At 41.8% G+C, this 16869-nt stretch overlaps 1 protein-coding gene across 1 annotated transcript; it reads right to left on the bottom strand.

Moving 5' to 3' along the window:
- Positions 1–487: 487 nt before the first annotated feature.
- LOC101823081 (tripartite motif-containing protein 30A) lies at positions 488–15587 on the bottom strand. Its single transcript, XM_040757232.1, has 8 exons — positions 15383–15587; positions 8370–8848; positions 7597–7692; positions 6741–6971; positions 3635–3657; positions 2113–2213; positions 1813–1839; positions 488–1565 (listed from the first exon to the last, which is right to left on the bottom strand). Exons 2-8 carry the CDS (start codon positions 8787–8789, stop codon positions 973–975), a joined length of 1491 nt encoding a protein of 496 aa, XP_040613166.1. The 5' UTR covers positions 8790–8848; positions 15383–15587; the 3' UTR covers positions 488–972.
- Positions 15588–16869: the final 1282 nt, after the last annotated feature.

Below are 16869 nucleotides of genomic sequence, written 5' to 3'. Positions count from 1 at the left end.
GAGACAGGGTTCTCTGTATTGTTTTGGAGGAGCGCAAGCATTATGGTTAAACATTCCTACTACTAAGGGTTCATTCCTAGGCTACAGACTCCTACATAGAATTTTAAAACTAATAGAGGAGCTGGACAAGACTTTCTTTCATCTTTTGTCAGTGACAGAGGAATGGGGCTGTGATGACAGGGCAGAGCTAAGGCAAGTGTCTCAGTGGCAGAGCACCTCCTCAGCATGCGCAAGCCCCTGGCTTCCATCTGTGGCACCACAAAAGAGGAGGTGGAGGGTAGCAGAAGTTTTACCTCAGATAGTGAGGAAGATGATGAGTTATTATCGCCTTGTTGACAGACAAGTAACTGGATGAAGGAGAAGAATGCATTACTGATGCATATGAGAAGTGAAGATTATTAAACAGAAAGACAAAATGTAAGTGCCAGTGCTTACTGACTGACCAAGGTCACCTGAACTGGCTGCAAGGAATTAAACCAGGCTTAGATTGGAGGGGCCACAGCAAGATTGAAGCTGTGACAATTTTATTGAGCACAATCAGACTTTTTATACCTTTATCAGAAACAGAATATGATGGTAATTTCCAGCATCAATACAGTGGCAGTTGCCAGGAAACAATGAAGGTTGAATATCATACAGGGTACACAAAATTAATGTCTAAGACTAATTGTCCGGTCAAGCTTTCATGCTTCCTTGACTACTAAGGGAACATGAAGAGAAGCCTAAAATTGCCTGAACACTTCACTGCCTGAGGGAGTGCATTGGTCTCTTAGGAACTGGTTGTCACATTGAACTCCAGGAGCCATGGACTCTAACTGAGAAACCTATGACACATGCTTCTCAAAGCAGCTGGGCCAAGGCAACTCCATGGTTCCCTGTACCCAAAGATAGAAAAAAAGTTATAATGATTCCATAGAGCTAAGGCATATGAAATATACCAGACAAGGGGGCACTGTGCAGATAAGTGACAGTTTAGGATGGTGGTCCACAGACTGTCATTGGCTTCAATGATTCCATAGGATTAAAATATGGATGAACTGTATCAGGGAAGAAAGGTTCATAGAATTTATAGATGAGAGCTCCGTGGTTGGAAACATCATAAAAAGAGAGAGTACAAGCTTCTCTGTCCAGGAAAACTCCAACACGACTGGGAGGACGAGTCAGAGAGAGGACCAAGACACTGGCATTGCGGGTGACAGAACACTCTACAAAGGCATTATATACGAACCTATTCCTCATCCCTATAACCCAGTAGCCACATTTAGGTTGATAATTTTCATGTTGTTTATCGTGAGAATTATACATGCTGCCCATTTGATTTATTGAATGAAGTTGGGCTTGAGCACATCTTCCATCATTTAATCCAAGGATCCAGGCATCACACCCAGACACGTCTACTTCCCAGTAATGTTTCCCTGACTGCATAGCTGGAATTCCAAGGACACCTAAATCAGAGGTTTTATAATCTTGCAAAGAACTTGTATATCTGTATTGACGTTGAATTTGTCTTTTTTCCATGTTAATGGCAACATGTTTATTACGCACTTGACGCAGGGTCACATGAACTGCAGAAAAATGAGACATAGAAGTTAAGTCACACGAGAGGCAAGGTACAGTATTATTTGTGATGTAAGGAGCAGAAGCCTAAGGAGGAAGTGAGAGGAAACTTGGAGGAACTGTGTTTAAAGTCAAGAAGATGCAGATTGCTGTGTTTATTGGCAGAAGTAACAGGAAACATCAGGTTTAATGGAGATATAAACTCTGAAAGGCATTAAGAAGAGAGTGGCATATAGTGCTGTGATTTCTCCTTACCCCAGTAGCGCTGGGCATCCATTTGTCCTGAAATCATGAAAATTCACAGCATTAAATGCTAGCAAAGAAATCAAAACATTAAAGTCAATCTCCTCTACAGATTAGAGGAAGGATTTTAAATTGAGATGAACGATGGGATGGATGATGATTTTTCATTTAATATGATGATATCACTGGGACACACTATCTGCTCTTCTGAGTCCTCTATCCATGTGCAGAAACATCACTCTCTTCCCAGACAATATAACCCCAGCCACAGATGGAATCCCCCAGTTAATCACCGAATGCAGCTGTTCTCACCTTGAAGCTCTTGCAGCATGCCTTTTACATCTGGAGCTTGGAAGATCCTTCTCTGTTTTCTTGGGATCATTTTGGGTAGTTTCACTCTTAAGGTCTGACTCCTAGGGACAAAAGATTGACATCCACACCTCAGACAGTGTGACCTTGGCCATAACTGACTCTCTTTCATTCTAACTAAAGCTGTCCTGGAGCTCTCTTGAGAAATCCGAGAAGGGAAATAGTTGATAGGCTACTAAGTCGGCAGACATGAGAGACTCACTACCCTCCCCATGCCCCACTTACTTGCTGTGTGATGTTGGGAAAGCCCTACTCCCCAGGGAGCAGACCTCCTCAATTTGTAATCAAAAACTTGCTCCCCTACTCTCCCTCCCAGAGCTCTTATGAAATGATGAATTCCGAGTTTAAAAAGAAATGAACAGAAGGTAGCTAAAAAATGACGTGTGGGCTGAGCGTGAAGTAACAATCATTTAATCCCTGTGCTTAAGGGATAGAGTCAGGAGGATCTCTGAGTTTGAGGTGAGCCTGGTATACAAAGTGAGTTAAAGGCAAGCCAAGGCTACACAGAGAAACCCTGTGTGAAAACCAAATGAGAGAGAGACAGAAAGACAGAGAGACAGGAAGGAAGGAAGGAAGGAAGGAAGGAAGGAAGGAAGGAAGGAAAGAAGGAAGGGAGAAAGGGAGAAAGGAAGGAAGGGAGAAAGGGAGAAAGGAGATGGGTTTTCATGACCAGTCTAAAGCAGGTGATTCAGAAGCTGCTCCTGGGTAATAGAGTCATGGAGTGTGAGAAAATCATCTGAAGAAAGCCAAAACATCAAACACTTTTTGCCAATATGGACACTCTTGCCAGCTCCTGAATCTTCAAGTTCTTTTTTAAGATGACAATTTTGGCAAAGGAGGAACACCAAATTAATAATAACATGAGCCCCATATGTTCAGAACGAGCCTGATTCCGGCAGCCTGGGTGTGACTCTTCACATACAAGGGCACAGCTTTCCAGTCTTCTGAAGTATGTGACTCATGTGGAACAACTGGACCCACAGACTCAAGTCTGTTTGTGAAAAAGCTAAGCACAACCACAAAGAAACTCTGGATCTCTCCCATCCCACAAGAAACACACAGATCCCCAGGAATTTTCCCAATGTGCAAATCTGTGAACATTGCAGCCAAGGAAGACACAGCCTAGCTAGGATGAATCTATGAATCAAGTCTTGTTAACTGCAGACAGCCAGACACAAGCACACAGCGTGAATAGAATGAGGGAACCACAGGAGTCTGAAAGCACCTGAGACTCCATTTGCCTCATCCCACTGCTGAGCCTAACTCTGGACTCCCCATTACCCAGTCCCCTAAAAGAGAATCAATCTGTTCTCAGTAGTTACAAAACAGACAGACCCTGACACCCCCCTCCCCCTCCCTCCCATTTGGAACTTCAGAATAACATTTTGTCTAAATCCCCCAAACCCTTGACACTTTTATTCTAGTTGGACAACAGGTCTAATCTTCCCTGTCAGCCCACACATACCTTGTTAGGACAGAATTCACAGCCTGGAGAGGAGGGAGAAAACACAGTTAACAACATGTTCTGCATGTTCTTGCACATCGGGGTCACACTCTCACTGGCCAAAGAGACAAAGTCAAAAGAGAATCAAGCCAGCCACCCTTCCCCCACACTCCAGTTCTCCAAGACATGATGTTATGTGATGCATCCCTCTTTACTTGAGCTACATGTAACCTAATGGATTATTTTCTGTCTCTTACTACAAGACATGGAGATCAAGGATGAATACACAATAGTTTCAAAGCTTATATACATTTTGCCATGTTTACAAACTAAACACAAAAACACAGGACTTTTCACTTGCTCCATGTTAGCTATCCATTACCTTACTTGCAACTAACATGTCTGACAAGCTGATTTCCAAATTATTTTAGTCAGTTAGACACAATTTAATAATTTAGTAATGAAGAAGCCACAAGGAACAGAATTTTAGATTGTCTGATATTTAAAATCAACTAAACATATCTCCCTTTCTCTCTTTTTTCTCTCTCTCTGTCTCAGCAGAAAAAGAAATTAAAGAGAAATGTGTTCTTTCTAGTTCACAAACCATTTAAACAATGACTCCCATCCCCAAAATGGTAATTTCACTAGTAATCTCATACTGGGAGAGGAAACCAAGTCTAGCTAGAAGGAGACCTGACCTCCTAAAAAGATTTCAAATCGTTTTAATTACTTGCCAGCCCACCTTAAGTCCAAGTCTACCCCAGATAACAATGGGGTAAGAATGATGGACAGGACCACACCTTGACCTGGAATACTCATATGTACATACTCTTTCTGTCTCTGTTTAAACTTTGATCTTTCTTAGGGAAACTGAAGATGGACAGAGGGTTTTTTTTAAAATCTTCGTCTATCTTTGAAATGCAGTCAAAAATATTCTTTTTCTGGTTTCTAATATTGGTTCTTTTATATGGGACAGATATCAAGACTTGATCCACCAGATCAACTTTGATATATTATGTAGGCACCTCAGTTAGCCATTTGTCCAGGGCTAGAGACCTAACACTATTCTTGCATTTTTGGTTTTCAGTGGATATTGGTAGACTTTAGTAAAGTTACATTCTTTAACAAATGTAAACTTTCTCCTAATTGCTAACAATTACCAGGAGCTCCTTGGGTGTGCTTGCAATTTGTAAGGAAGCCCACTTTCCATAGTAGAATTTGGTGTGGTTTAGGTTTGCAAAGGTCTTGGGTTTGGTGTCACAACCAATTGTAGCTCATATGTGCTGCTGCTAAGCTATGCCTAGAATACACTGTTGTCCTTGTAGACCTTCATCATCTCTGACTCCCACAGTCTTTCTGCCCCTTCTTCTGTAATGATCTGTGGGCCTTTAAATTAGAAATGGTGTATATAAATTCCATTTAAGTCTGGACATTCTGTACTCTCTTACACACTCCACCTTGGCCAGTTGGGTGTTTGACTATGTACCCCCGCTGTCTTGGAACTCATTTTAAAGACCAGGGCTGTTCTTGAACCCATGTAGCTTCGTTAACTTCTGCATTCCAACTGCTGTAATTAAAGGAGTGAGCCAGCACACCTTGTATATAATTTTCATTGTTACATGCTTCTCATGTTTTTCTGTGTGTGTATGAGAAGTTCTCAAGTTCTGGGATCACAGGCAATAGAGGCTTGACTACACATGGCTTTATTTTTTATTTTATATAACATAAACCACCAACAGTAGATCCCATAGTAAAAGGAATTCTGGGGAGGACTAATCATTCAAGTTATAGGTAAATTCTGATGCTCAAAGTTGTTTTCATAGTGACATCTGCATGAACATTTCCATTGAGTCATTACCATAGAAGATAAAATGAGACAACAGGGGAACTAATCAACAGAGGAGTGGATGAAAATGATATGGTAAGCATGTATGTTAAAATATTAGACATTTAATAAGAAGTATTTACATTTGTGGTACTTTGACTGAAGTCAGAGAATTTAGGTTACACTAAACCAGCTGGGCACAGGAAAAACCAACACTAAGTGCTATAAATTAAACATGTATGATGTACAAACATTAATCTCACAAAGTGAATATTAGAATTTGGGTCATCAGGGGCTGGAGGCAGGGAAAGGTGGGCAGATTCTTTGGAGAAGAGATGTAATTTCAGGCTTATAGAGCATAGTGGCTATAGTTAGCATCTATATGAAGTAGCTGAGTTTAGTCTGTATGGATAACTGTGTCTAATAATGGTGATGAATGAATGTTCTCAATAATTATTAAATCAACACAATGAAAACCAATAAATTAATGCAGCGTGAGAAGTTCCTACAACTGCCAAGGTCTATAACATCGACAATTGAAATAAAAGAAACATTCCTACAGAGATATTCATCACCAGAATATGGCTTTGGTTTAAACAATTTAAAAATGTGATAGAGATGAAATATAATACAAACTCTACACCTGTAAAACTTTACACCTTTCATCTAAGAAATTCAAAGATAGAGGCAGGGAAAACTTTCTGAGATATTGAATGGATATTAACCTCCCACTGATCATATCACTGGTCTCAGAGGCAGAGATGGTGAAAGTCTCCAAACATGCAAGGGGAGAAATAATTCCTACTAATTTTAAATTCAAGTGAAGCAGTAATGACAGTTAAAAATGTGCTTCACATATGCTCGACATTACAGCAGCATAGTAACCACCCATGAAGCAATACATCTTCTCTCCAAGCTTCAGCTTTTTTTTGTTTGTTTGTTTTGTTTTTTTTTTTGAGACAGTGTTGCTCTGTGGCTTTGGAGGCTATCCTGGAACTAGCTCTTGTAGACCAAGCTGGCCTCGAACTCACAGAGATCCACCAGCCTCTGCCTCCCAAGTGCTGGGATTAAGGCGTGCGCCACCAACGTCCGGCCAAGTTTCAGCTTTTGTACAGTATTTGATAAGCTAAAAACACAATTTCTCCTTGCCACCCATCCATGCAATGATTCCACAGCCTCTGAAACTGGCTCAGGAAAGAGTTCAGGGAGGGCACAGAGAACCCTATTGTCATTAGCACAGAGGGAGGGCAATGTCTTCCAGGTCTCCTGACTCTCAGATGCTGGGACCTCCTGCGGTCTTACCTGCAGCATTTCAATGGTTGAGCACTGCAACTGATGCTCCACATCTGAGATGAGGTCTCTCACTGCCTCCCTCTGCTTCTCCAGCTCAGTTTGAGACTCTGCCAGGCTGTTCATGATGCCTTCCTTCTCCTGCATCAGCTTCTGCAGCTCACTCTTCTCCTTGGAGTCCAGGAATTCCTGCAGTCCTTTAAACTTCATCTGAACATTTTCTACATCACTCTGTATTTGGGTCTTGAGGGATAAGAAAGGGGAGAGGAATTCAGACTATCCTGATGGGAGGGGATGACAGAAAACCACTGTTGTGATGAGAACTGTTCACAAGGAACTGAGCGTGGGGAGGGAAGGGAGTCTTAGTGAAGCATGTGTCTCCCTTTCAGGGTCTGTTCATGACATTCCAAAACAAAGATCTTCGCTCACATTTACCAAGGCCACCTGTATCAAAGTGGGATTCTTGGGTGTGGCTCAGTTTTCCACACAGCTGTTCCAGACTCCTATTCCTGCCTGCAATACTCCTCTTTCTACCTCTGAACCCCTCAGATTAGTTAACCACAAGAACAGAACAAGTGACTGTTCCAAAGTATCTTCCCAAAAGTCGTAGTTACAGAGAACACCACAGGAGTGAAACCCAGGACTCATGTCATCAATCACCAGGATCCTCATGGTGTTAGTTCCTCACATGGTCAGGCTCAGTTGTGAGGCACTCACTGTGCAGCCCCAGCTCCAAGGGAACACGTAGAGAGGACTAATCAAGGTCCCTTGACCTCATCAACTACCAGGGAGTGAAGAGTCAGGGAGCTTCTTGCCCAGGTCCCTCCCAGACATCAGGCTAACTCTCTTAGGAAGGGTCCCCACTTGCCTCCCAGTATGTTTTCTCCTTTTGAAGATAATCTTCCCATTCATCACATCTTTTCTCATTTGCCATCTGTGTCTGCAGAGCTGCCTGGAGCTTCCCCTGTGGGAGAGGAATTGTAGCAGAGTCAAGCTCTGTGCTTAGTAGGATGGTTGTTTTAACCAAAGATCAAAGATCAAAAAAACAAAACAAAACACCCTTCTGGAAAGACAGGACACTTAAAACAGTTTTCTTTTTATAACTTGTGTCATGATTTATGCACAGAAATCATGTAAATCTTCAGTTTACAGCTCACCCAACTCTTGTATTTATACACACAACCTCCATACAGACAAAGACACAGATGTCTTAGTCAGTCATGCTACCAATTACAAACCTGCCACATGCATATTCTCTTCACTGCTGTATGTCATTCATTTACTAACCCAGTGCTGATGGTAACTGGATGGACTTTAGGTAATGTGAGTGAATCTGACATTGATGTGGAAAGAAGATAAATATGGAATAAATTAGCAGTTCTTCTGCTCATGGCTTTTCTTTGTCATCCTCTCTGCTTCACAGGGACACTTAAAAACTAATTTTTTAACCTAGTATTTGTATTCCAGGCAGATTCTCATATGATTAAGTGAATCATCATGTCTTTCTAGGACTCTAAAGGTCAGAAAGGATGGACTGATACCTCAAGCCTCCCATCTATGATGTCCCAGTAAGTAACCAACTTGGCATTTCCCAACTTTTACAGTCTCCTGCTCTGTGTCCTACATTCTCCCTCTTCTTACCTCATACTTATAGGTCACCTCTTCAATGAGAGCTGTTTGGTGACCACGGTGATCCTGAGATCTCTCACAAAGCCAGCAGATGGTCATCATGTCATTCTCACAGAAGAGCTGGAGTTTCTCTCCATGTCGTGCACAGACGTTGACCTTCTGCTCCTCCTCTGGGCTGGACTTGAACTCATTGAGTCTCTCCACTACATTGGCCACATGTCGATTAGGTCTCAGATTCCCAAACAGGTAAGTAACTCGGCACACAGGGCAGATGCCCTCCCCTTCTTTGACTTTGCTAGCCTCATAGTTCAGTGTGATGCAGGCTCTGCAGAAGCTGTGGTCACAATCGGCACTCACAGGTTCCTTCAGGAGCTCCAGGCAGATAGGACAGGTCACCTCCTCCTTGATCATCACCAGGACTGATGAGGCCATTGTTGCTGTGACCCTGGGTCCGTCTGTCTGTCTTGACTACGGACACACTGCTCAGGTTCCTGTGTGATTGGGATGACGAAAAGGAAATCAGAAAGAATGGGAAAATCAGGAGGGATATTGTGCATAGCTAAATGAAATACCTCATGATAAGGGAAAAGAGCAAAGTAGAGAAATATGCGAAGAAATTTAGTCACACAGCAATCATACTTTCACGTCCTCTAATATATTTCATTCCAAATGACAAGAAAATACAAGAAGCCTGTTGCTGGGATCGGTGATTGGAATATAGGACCTCTTATAAATGTTGCCAGCTGTGGAAGGTACTAAATAAGGATAGCATAATAACAACCATCTTTATATTCATTCCTACTGCATTCTTAGAGACTAACACAGCTAAGCTTCTATGTCTCTGTGTCTGCTTATCTTCCTGTATAGCATACTTTCAAGGCCTGCAGTCCAGGCTCTACCACCCCTCTGCCACCTGGCCTGCAATCCAGACTCCTCCAGCCACAGACTTGTGTCCTTGGAACATATCCTGCCAAGACCAAGCTCCCTGCTTCAAAGCAATAGCCTCTCCCACCTAACCCCCCTGCTCTGCCAAGCTTCCTGCTTCAACCAGTATAAGAATCCTTGTGAGAAAATAAAAAATTGCAGCTTTATCAGAGAGCCTGTCTTGTTGTCCGTTCTTTGTGTCTCTTGTCCCTTTCATTCCAGGTTCCTGTGGGCTAGACCTTTCTTGTGCCCTGCTGGCCAGGGCAGCCTGCCCATCCCCCAGCCCAGCCTAAAAATTCAGCTGGAGAAATTAAGAAAAGGTTTGTCTGGTTTAAATGCGTAAATATGGTCCCTGAATGTTTATTTATAAATTTATGACTCAACAATGTTCAATGCATCCTGGCTGCAGCCCTTACAGCCTAAACTTAAAATTTACCTCTGGATGCTCTGGTTATTAGATCTGATACAATAAGATTTACTACTACTACTACTACTACTAATATCTTAAAATTATACTATAAGTTCTTTCCTCAGGAATTGTTGATTGCCCATTGAATATGGTTTAAAATCTATTTAATTTATAATAAAATCTGGCTTTAAACTTACAACAAATGTCTTATAATTAAATAATTTCATACCAGTATATATATGTATATGTATATGTTGTATATGTGTATATATATAAACTCCTGTATAATATATTTAAGATTTAACTATATATAAAGATAAGTTGCATTTAAATATGTATATATGTGCTTACAATTTAGATCCAACTATTTTTTTTGTTTTGTTTTGGTTTTTGAGACACGATTTCTCTGTATTGTTTTGGAGGCTGTCCTGGAACTCACTGTGTAGACCAGGCTGACCTCAAACTCCAAGCGATCCTGCTGCTTCTGCTTCCCAACTATTGTTTAAAAAAGCACTTTATATAACACTTCTTAGTCTTAATAAGTTCTCTATGCATTTTGTCTTCTTGTAGACTAAGGAAGCAATAAGTCTCAAATGTTTTGGATTGGTATGGACTTCTATATGATGATGAAAATATATGGTGAGAGCTGTTACAACATATACTGTATAAGTGATTCAACTGTGATCTAGAAAATACTCTATGTGCTGATAAAAATGTAAAGTTATATAGGGCCTGAAAGTTCCACTTGTAATTGTGTTTCCTTTAAATTCCTAAATGTTAACTTTTGTCTCCAGTCTATATCTGTTTCAGCAGGTTTGCCCTCGGGTGACAGTCACATCCAGGCACTAGCTGCTGACTTAAAGCTATGAGCCCTGGACTTGCTAAAAGCTGATATGGACCAACCCCGCTGATATGAATGTTCCTTGTCTCCAGCTGGGTCAAATTAAACACCTCAGGTAAGGGCCCCATTGCCTAAATTCCCTCTGCACCTTTAACTACCCTTTTAGGCTTCCTGGACCTGACCATCATTTCCTGGTTTCAGCTTGAAGCATCTATAGAAGAGAGTACATCATCCCCGACCCAAAAAGGGCTAAAAAAAGGCCAAGTCAAAAACAAACAAACAAACAAAAACAACAACAACAACAACAAAAATTCAACAAAAAACGTTCCCTAATAATCAACAAAAAACGTTCCCTAATAAAGGGGAAAATTATCTACCTGTAATGTAATGCCTGTTGACGTACCAGAAAAATTATCTGTTACACCCAATAGACCCAACTCTGCCAACAGATAGAGTCAAAACTAAAATAATTCTGTAATATAATAAGACACTCAACCTACTCTCAATAAAATAGAGAGGTTGTTAAATGACCTTAAGAGGATCAAAATGAATCTAAAATTGATTTTGGTAGTAACACAAGAGTGGAAATGAAGGGTCCAGGAATATAAATATTTAAAACTGTAAGCAGAAGCACATTTTAGAAGAAATAATATAAAGCTGGCAGCCATTTAACCTTTAACAACCACTGTCTGCCTTAAGAGCAGACATCCTGGCAGCCACTGTATACAGAGGTAAACTTATAACAATTGTCTCCTGCCTCCCAGATTCCCAGCTAGGGAGGTAACCTTGCAGACAAGGTTAGCTGCTAACTATGGCCTCTATGAGACCCGCTGTGTTGTGGATCCTTAATTTTTAACTGTCCTCCTATGTGGCTCTACTCTCTGCCTTGCATTCTTTCAAGGACAGTGGAAAGTGGCTGTGTCAGTCACAGGCTTTTGCAAACATCCTTAGTTAACATCCTAACATCCTATAAGCAAAAGTTGTAAAATTTAAAATATAATATGACTTTAAGCCTGACCTCAAAGTTGTAAAAGTTCTTTGACACATAGCTGGAGCTTGATTTTAGTATAAGAAGAGGCTCCAAACTGGCCCACATTGCCAAAGTTTCAGAAACCTGATTTCTGGCTGTGTTCCCAGTTAACTGGTAAGCTTTTGTGCCCTGTGGTGATTTTCTTTTAATAAAGTATGCTTCTGGTATTATAGATTTCAGTGGTCTTTCCCCCATTGTTTACATGTCCCTCAGACCCCATGAAAATGTAACACACTTTAAAATAATATTCCTCAGCAATCTTGGTCTAGAAATTTGACAAAGAAATTGATGGGAGATCCCAGGTTTGAATGCCAGCAAGATACTGAGTTCAAAACCCCATGAGAAATTATACTTCAATGTACACCAATTTCACCCAACAACAGGCGATATTAGTTCAGTATGAAAAAGCAATACACACCGCACACCTCATCAGAAATGGAAGATACGAAACCCTGCCCATTCTTTGCATCAAAATATTTGACAATACACACAAGTGTTTCAGGAATAAAAATTCTATAAATGTCTAGCTATAGAAATAAGTTTCCTTATTTTAAAGCCATACATGAATAGCCCACTGATAATCTCATAACAGATTTAAGGCAATGGAAAGCCTTTTCTGAAAAGTCATGCATAAAACAATGGTGCTTATTTTTTTGTCATTTTTAGGAAACACAGCAGGGACAAGAAAGCATCTACAACAGAAGACTCGAAAAATAGATAATATGTGTGCATATTAATTATTTTGTCGTCTTATGTCAATAAAGCACTGTTGAGCCAATAGGGAACCAAGATAGGAGGGACTAGGAGTCCAGGAGGACTCTGGGAAGGAGAAACACAGGAGAGTCGAGATGTAATGCCATGGGGTAGGAAGCCCGGAAACTTCTCCGGTAAGAGACATACTTAGATTAATAATTATGGGGTAATTACTTAAGTCAGAGCTAGTCAGTAAGAAACAAGCAAGGTCAACAGCTTCATAATTAATATAGCCTCCTGTGTGTTTATTTGGGACTGATGAGGCTCTAGAACCAGGCTGGTGGGAAGGCTTTGTCTCAAAGAAAAAGCTTCTCTCTTTTTTTTTTTTTTTTTTTCTGAGACAGGGTTTCTCTGTGGCTTTGGAGGCTGTCCTGGAACTCGCTTGATAGTCCAGGTTGGTCTCACAGAGATCCGCCTGCCTCTGCCTCCCGAGTGCAGGGATTAAAGGCATGCGCCACCAACACCCGGCAGGAAAAAGCTTCTCTTAACAGTTGTTGGTTTGTTTTTGTTTTTCAAGACAGGGATTTGTGTATTACAGTCGCCCTGGAATTACTTTGTAGACCAGGCTGGCCTTGAACTCCAGGAGTTCCAACTCTCTCTTCCTCCTGGGTGTTTGGATTAAAGGCTTCTGCCACTACCACCAGGTCACATTTGTTTTCCAGATGAAAGAAAAGGCAGCAAGCTCAGTAGAGATTCACATGCAATACACAGCACAGAAAAAAGTCACAGATAGTGAGGGACCAGAAATGAAACTAAGAAGCTGGGCCTGTTGGTGCTGGCCTCTAAACCTGGATTCTTGGGAAACTGATGCCAGAGGACAGCAAGTTCAAGGCTCTATAGCAAAACAGTGTTACACCTGGAACACAGTGAAAGGGAGGTGGGAAGAAGGCTCAGTGGTTGAGTGCAACCTGTTGTCACAGAGGATACCCAGTAACCAGGGAGCCAGTCCTGATCACCTTCTATGGCACTGGGTTGCTATATCATCCTTCAAATAGCCCCACTCCAGAAAAATACATCTTTTTGAAAGGACACACCAGGGAACACTATGTTTTTTCAGTTCAACAATAAGGCTGCAGACATCTTGTTTCTTTTGTGACTGGGGTATGTGATGGCTAAGGAAAATCCATTGTAAATTCCTAAAAGCTCCTGGCAGCTCTCACTTCTTGCTACCCTCACCCAAATTATAAAAGCACTGTGAGATAATTGACTGCTTCCCCTGGCTTTTGTGACCCACTTAGTGCTGGGTGGCAGGGAGTGCAAGCTTCTCACAGCTGAGGGGAGTACAGCAGTTTCTCAGCAAATACACATTCAGAAAGGAGACAATTGTGCTGCCACCAAAAACAAACAAACAAAGAAAAGAAGCAAAAAAAAAAAAAAAAGAAAGAAAGAAAGAAAGCCTCCTCCAGTCTCTTCTGTGTAACAAGCCTTAGACTTCTCCATGAGGCTGTTGTTGGCCTACTAGCAGTCATTAATATAGTTTGTGGTCTTTTTCTGGTGGATTTGAACTATGTACCAGGTAACTTTTTTTTTTTGGTATTTATTCATTCATTTATATTTGTTGGTTTTTTTGTTTTTATATCCTGACCCATATTTCCCTCCTCTCCTCCCAGTCCTATCCCCAACCTCTCCCCTCCCACTCCCATCAACTCCTCCTCCAGTTCTCTTTAGAAAAGAGCAGGGCTCCCATGGGTACCAACCAACCAAGGCATGACGTTTTCGATAAAACTTGTATCTTTAAGGTTGCTGAAACGTCAAAATATTAATGTCACAAGAGTAATGGAACTTTTTCCAAATGGGCTAGGTGAAGAATTTGTCCCTGGGCTCATTTACTAAGTAGTATTATCTGGAACAACTTTATGTGTATTCCCTATTTGTTGGCAAATTTAAAAACTGGACAACTGTAATGTGAGCATTGTAATATCACATAACGTATGATGGTAAAGACAGTCAATGCCTAAGTTCAAAAAAAGAGGTGTCCACAACTGACTAAAAGCAGGAGAGAGCAAAGGACAATCCTCAAAGTCAACACAGGGCAGGCCTGTGTCCTCTGGTGATTACATTAGCTTGGGTGAAGCTAGCTTTCATGGCTCTCAAGATCTTCCTAACAGAAGACATCTTTCAGTCTTTACAGTATTAAAGTCCATCAGGAGCTTTGTTGTTCCTTCAAAGGTAGAAACTTCCTGGGGCTGCGCTGTCTACCTGTAACTCCAGTGTCTGTGGAGGGTGACACAGGGCAGTTTCACAAGGTTAGCCTGGGCTATGTAAGGGTATCATGTCCCAGAAGTAGAAAAGTTGTCATTTTTTAGAAAGTGTGCTCTCCCAGTGTTCTCATACACTGTTTCTTTGTTCCCATCACCTCCTTCTCTGTGTCTTTCTTTGGTATTGAAACCTGGGCATAGTACAAACTTGAAATCGGCACCTACACCCCACTAACTGCACCCCAATAAGCAACACCCTTTTGGTATTTTTTCCTTTGGACGTGGTCTTATTGTGTCTTCTGGCAGGTCTTGGCTTTGAATCTTCCTGCACCAGCTATCTTTGTAGTTGGAATTACTTGTCTGGCCTGAATTTTATTTAGGCATGGCATATATGGACCTAGGCAAATGTAATGATTTTTAAGTAACATTAGAAATTCCCTACAGACTTGAGGCTGATCATAGTACAAGTAAATGTATAAGAGGCTGCAGAAAAGATTGGGACACCAGTCACAGAGACAGAAGCAAAGGGAATAAACCCATAGAATCATGGATAAATACACTATTACACAGAGAGATCTTAAACTCTGCTTTCATACACCATTATCACTTTACTTCTTCAGTGGTCAGTTTGGGAAACAGACATGGACAGCAGTGTCTCTCTTGCAGCAGGAGATACTTGGTACTACCCAAAAATAAACATTAGGAACAAGAGAGTGAACTCTATCTGGAGAAATAATTGGACCTGTCTGGACTTTGAAACCTCTCTTCCTCAAGGCTGCCCTCTCTGTCTTCCTCCTGATTTCTAGAGCACCCAGCAGGAAGCAAGCAGTCCCCCATTACCCACCCCTTTTTATTTTCAAATTCACTCACCAGAGTACTGAGAGTTTTCTTCTAAATTCCTCCAGACTCTGCCCTCTAAATTTGCTCTCACACCTTCTGATGCCAACCAAGAGATCCCGACTGTGTGTAGAGGAGTAAATGGAGGCCACACTGAGAATTCGGTCCTTAAAAAAATTCTGGTGAGCCAGAAGAGAAGCGAGAAAGTTAAGACTTTGAGGGCTGGAACTGAGAAAGAGAAACTACAGACCGCCCAGCCAATGAGGTGTCACCACATTGATACGTGTGGTTCTACCATCAGAGGGAGACAATTGCCTTGAGTCAGGAGCTTGGCACATTTTTCAGTGTTCCAGGAACTAGTCACTTCTTTAGGCTCATGTCACAATCACCCTAAAAGATCCTTACATTCAGGAAAGAAAGCCTTTTCCATGGGCTCTTCTTCCACAAGAGCCCCAGGCCGGGTTTTGCCTTGGGTGCCGGGTGTGACCCAAAGGGAAGGAAAAACAAGCTGAGGGACAGAGGACTGCAGGGTTCCTCTGGAGTTGGACTTGTGCACTTACAGGATGAGAACAGGAAGGAAGCTGTATTCAGGCAGCTGACACACAATCAAGAATTGGCACCCAGCAGGGACAGGATGGGGAGGATTCCCCTGCAGAGCCATGCAGAAACACTTCCCCACACTCACAGCAGTAAAACTAGCAAGTGCAGAGGCTCTCCAGCTGTCCAGTGCTGTCCTACAGATTATATCTTCTGTTGCTGAACAGACCAAGTCCTCTTCACACTGCTGATGTGACACATTCATTGTATCCCTTCCAGGAATCCCTCACTGGAATGTCTCAGGAGTCTCCACATGAGTTAGGAGTTCTATTAAAGATGTATGATATTGCCTCTGCACCCCTCAATTAAAAGCTGAAAATATGTAGACCTTGGGATGAGGTTGAGTTGGCATAGTTGGTACCTAGCAGAGTGGAATCCTGGGGTGGATCGTCAGCTCTGTACAATACTACTTGTGGTGGCACAGTTACTTTTTATTGCTGTGTGTCTTAGTATAGTTTCTATTTCTTTGAAGAGACACCATGTTCACATGAACACTCACAAGTGAAAACATGTAATTAGTGCAGGCTTACAGTTCAAGGGTTTCTTAGTCCATTATCATCATGCCTGGAAGCTTGGCAGCATTCAGGTAACATGGAGTTGGAGATGTGCCTGAGACTTCTACATCAGCATCAGTAGGAAACAGGAAGAGAGTAAGTCACTAGGCATGGCTTGAGCCTAATGCCCACCCCTTCTGACACACTTCTCCAACAGGAAGGTCATACCTCCTAATAGTGCCCACTTCTTATGAGCCAGTTTTCATTCTAACCGTCAGACTGTGTTAAACACCATGACTGAGGCATGATTTGGGGCTTACAGTTGGAAAAGGTTAGAGATCATGGACGACATAGTTGGGTACATGGCAGCAGACAGGGAGGCATGGTGCTGGTATAGGAGATGAGCGTCCACCCTGGAGATTAAAATCT

Source organism: Mesocricetus auratus, unplaced genomic scaffold, assembly GCF_017639785.1.
Source record: "Mesocricetus auratus isolate SY011 unplaced genomic scaffold, BCM_Maur_2.0 Super-Scaffold_4256, whole genome shotgun sequence".
In the NCBI taxonomy this organism is placed as follows: domain Eukaryota; kingdom Metazoa; phylum Chordata; class Mammalia; order Rodentia; family Cricetidae; genus Mesocricetus; species Mesocricetus auratus.
Note: the sequence above shows the minus strand (reverse complement) of the source record. Positions and strands in the feature narration are given on the sequence as shown.

Coding starts and splice junctions, on each gene's coding strand:
- LOC101823081 (XM_040757232.1), bottom strand. CDS start 8,789: ATGGCCTCATCAGTCCTGGTGATGATCAAGGAGGAGGTGACCTGTCCT. Junction 2,214..3,634: donor GTGAATTCTGTCCTAACAAG/GTATGTGTGGGC, acceptor TTTTGTCCCTAG/GAGTCAGACCTTAAGAGTGA. Junction 1,566..1,812: donor GGATGCCCAGCGCTACTGGG/GTAAGGAGAAAT, acceptor ATTTTTCTGCAG/TTCATGTGACCCTGCGTCAA.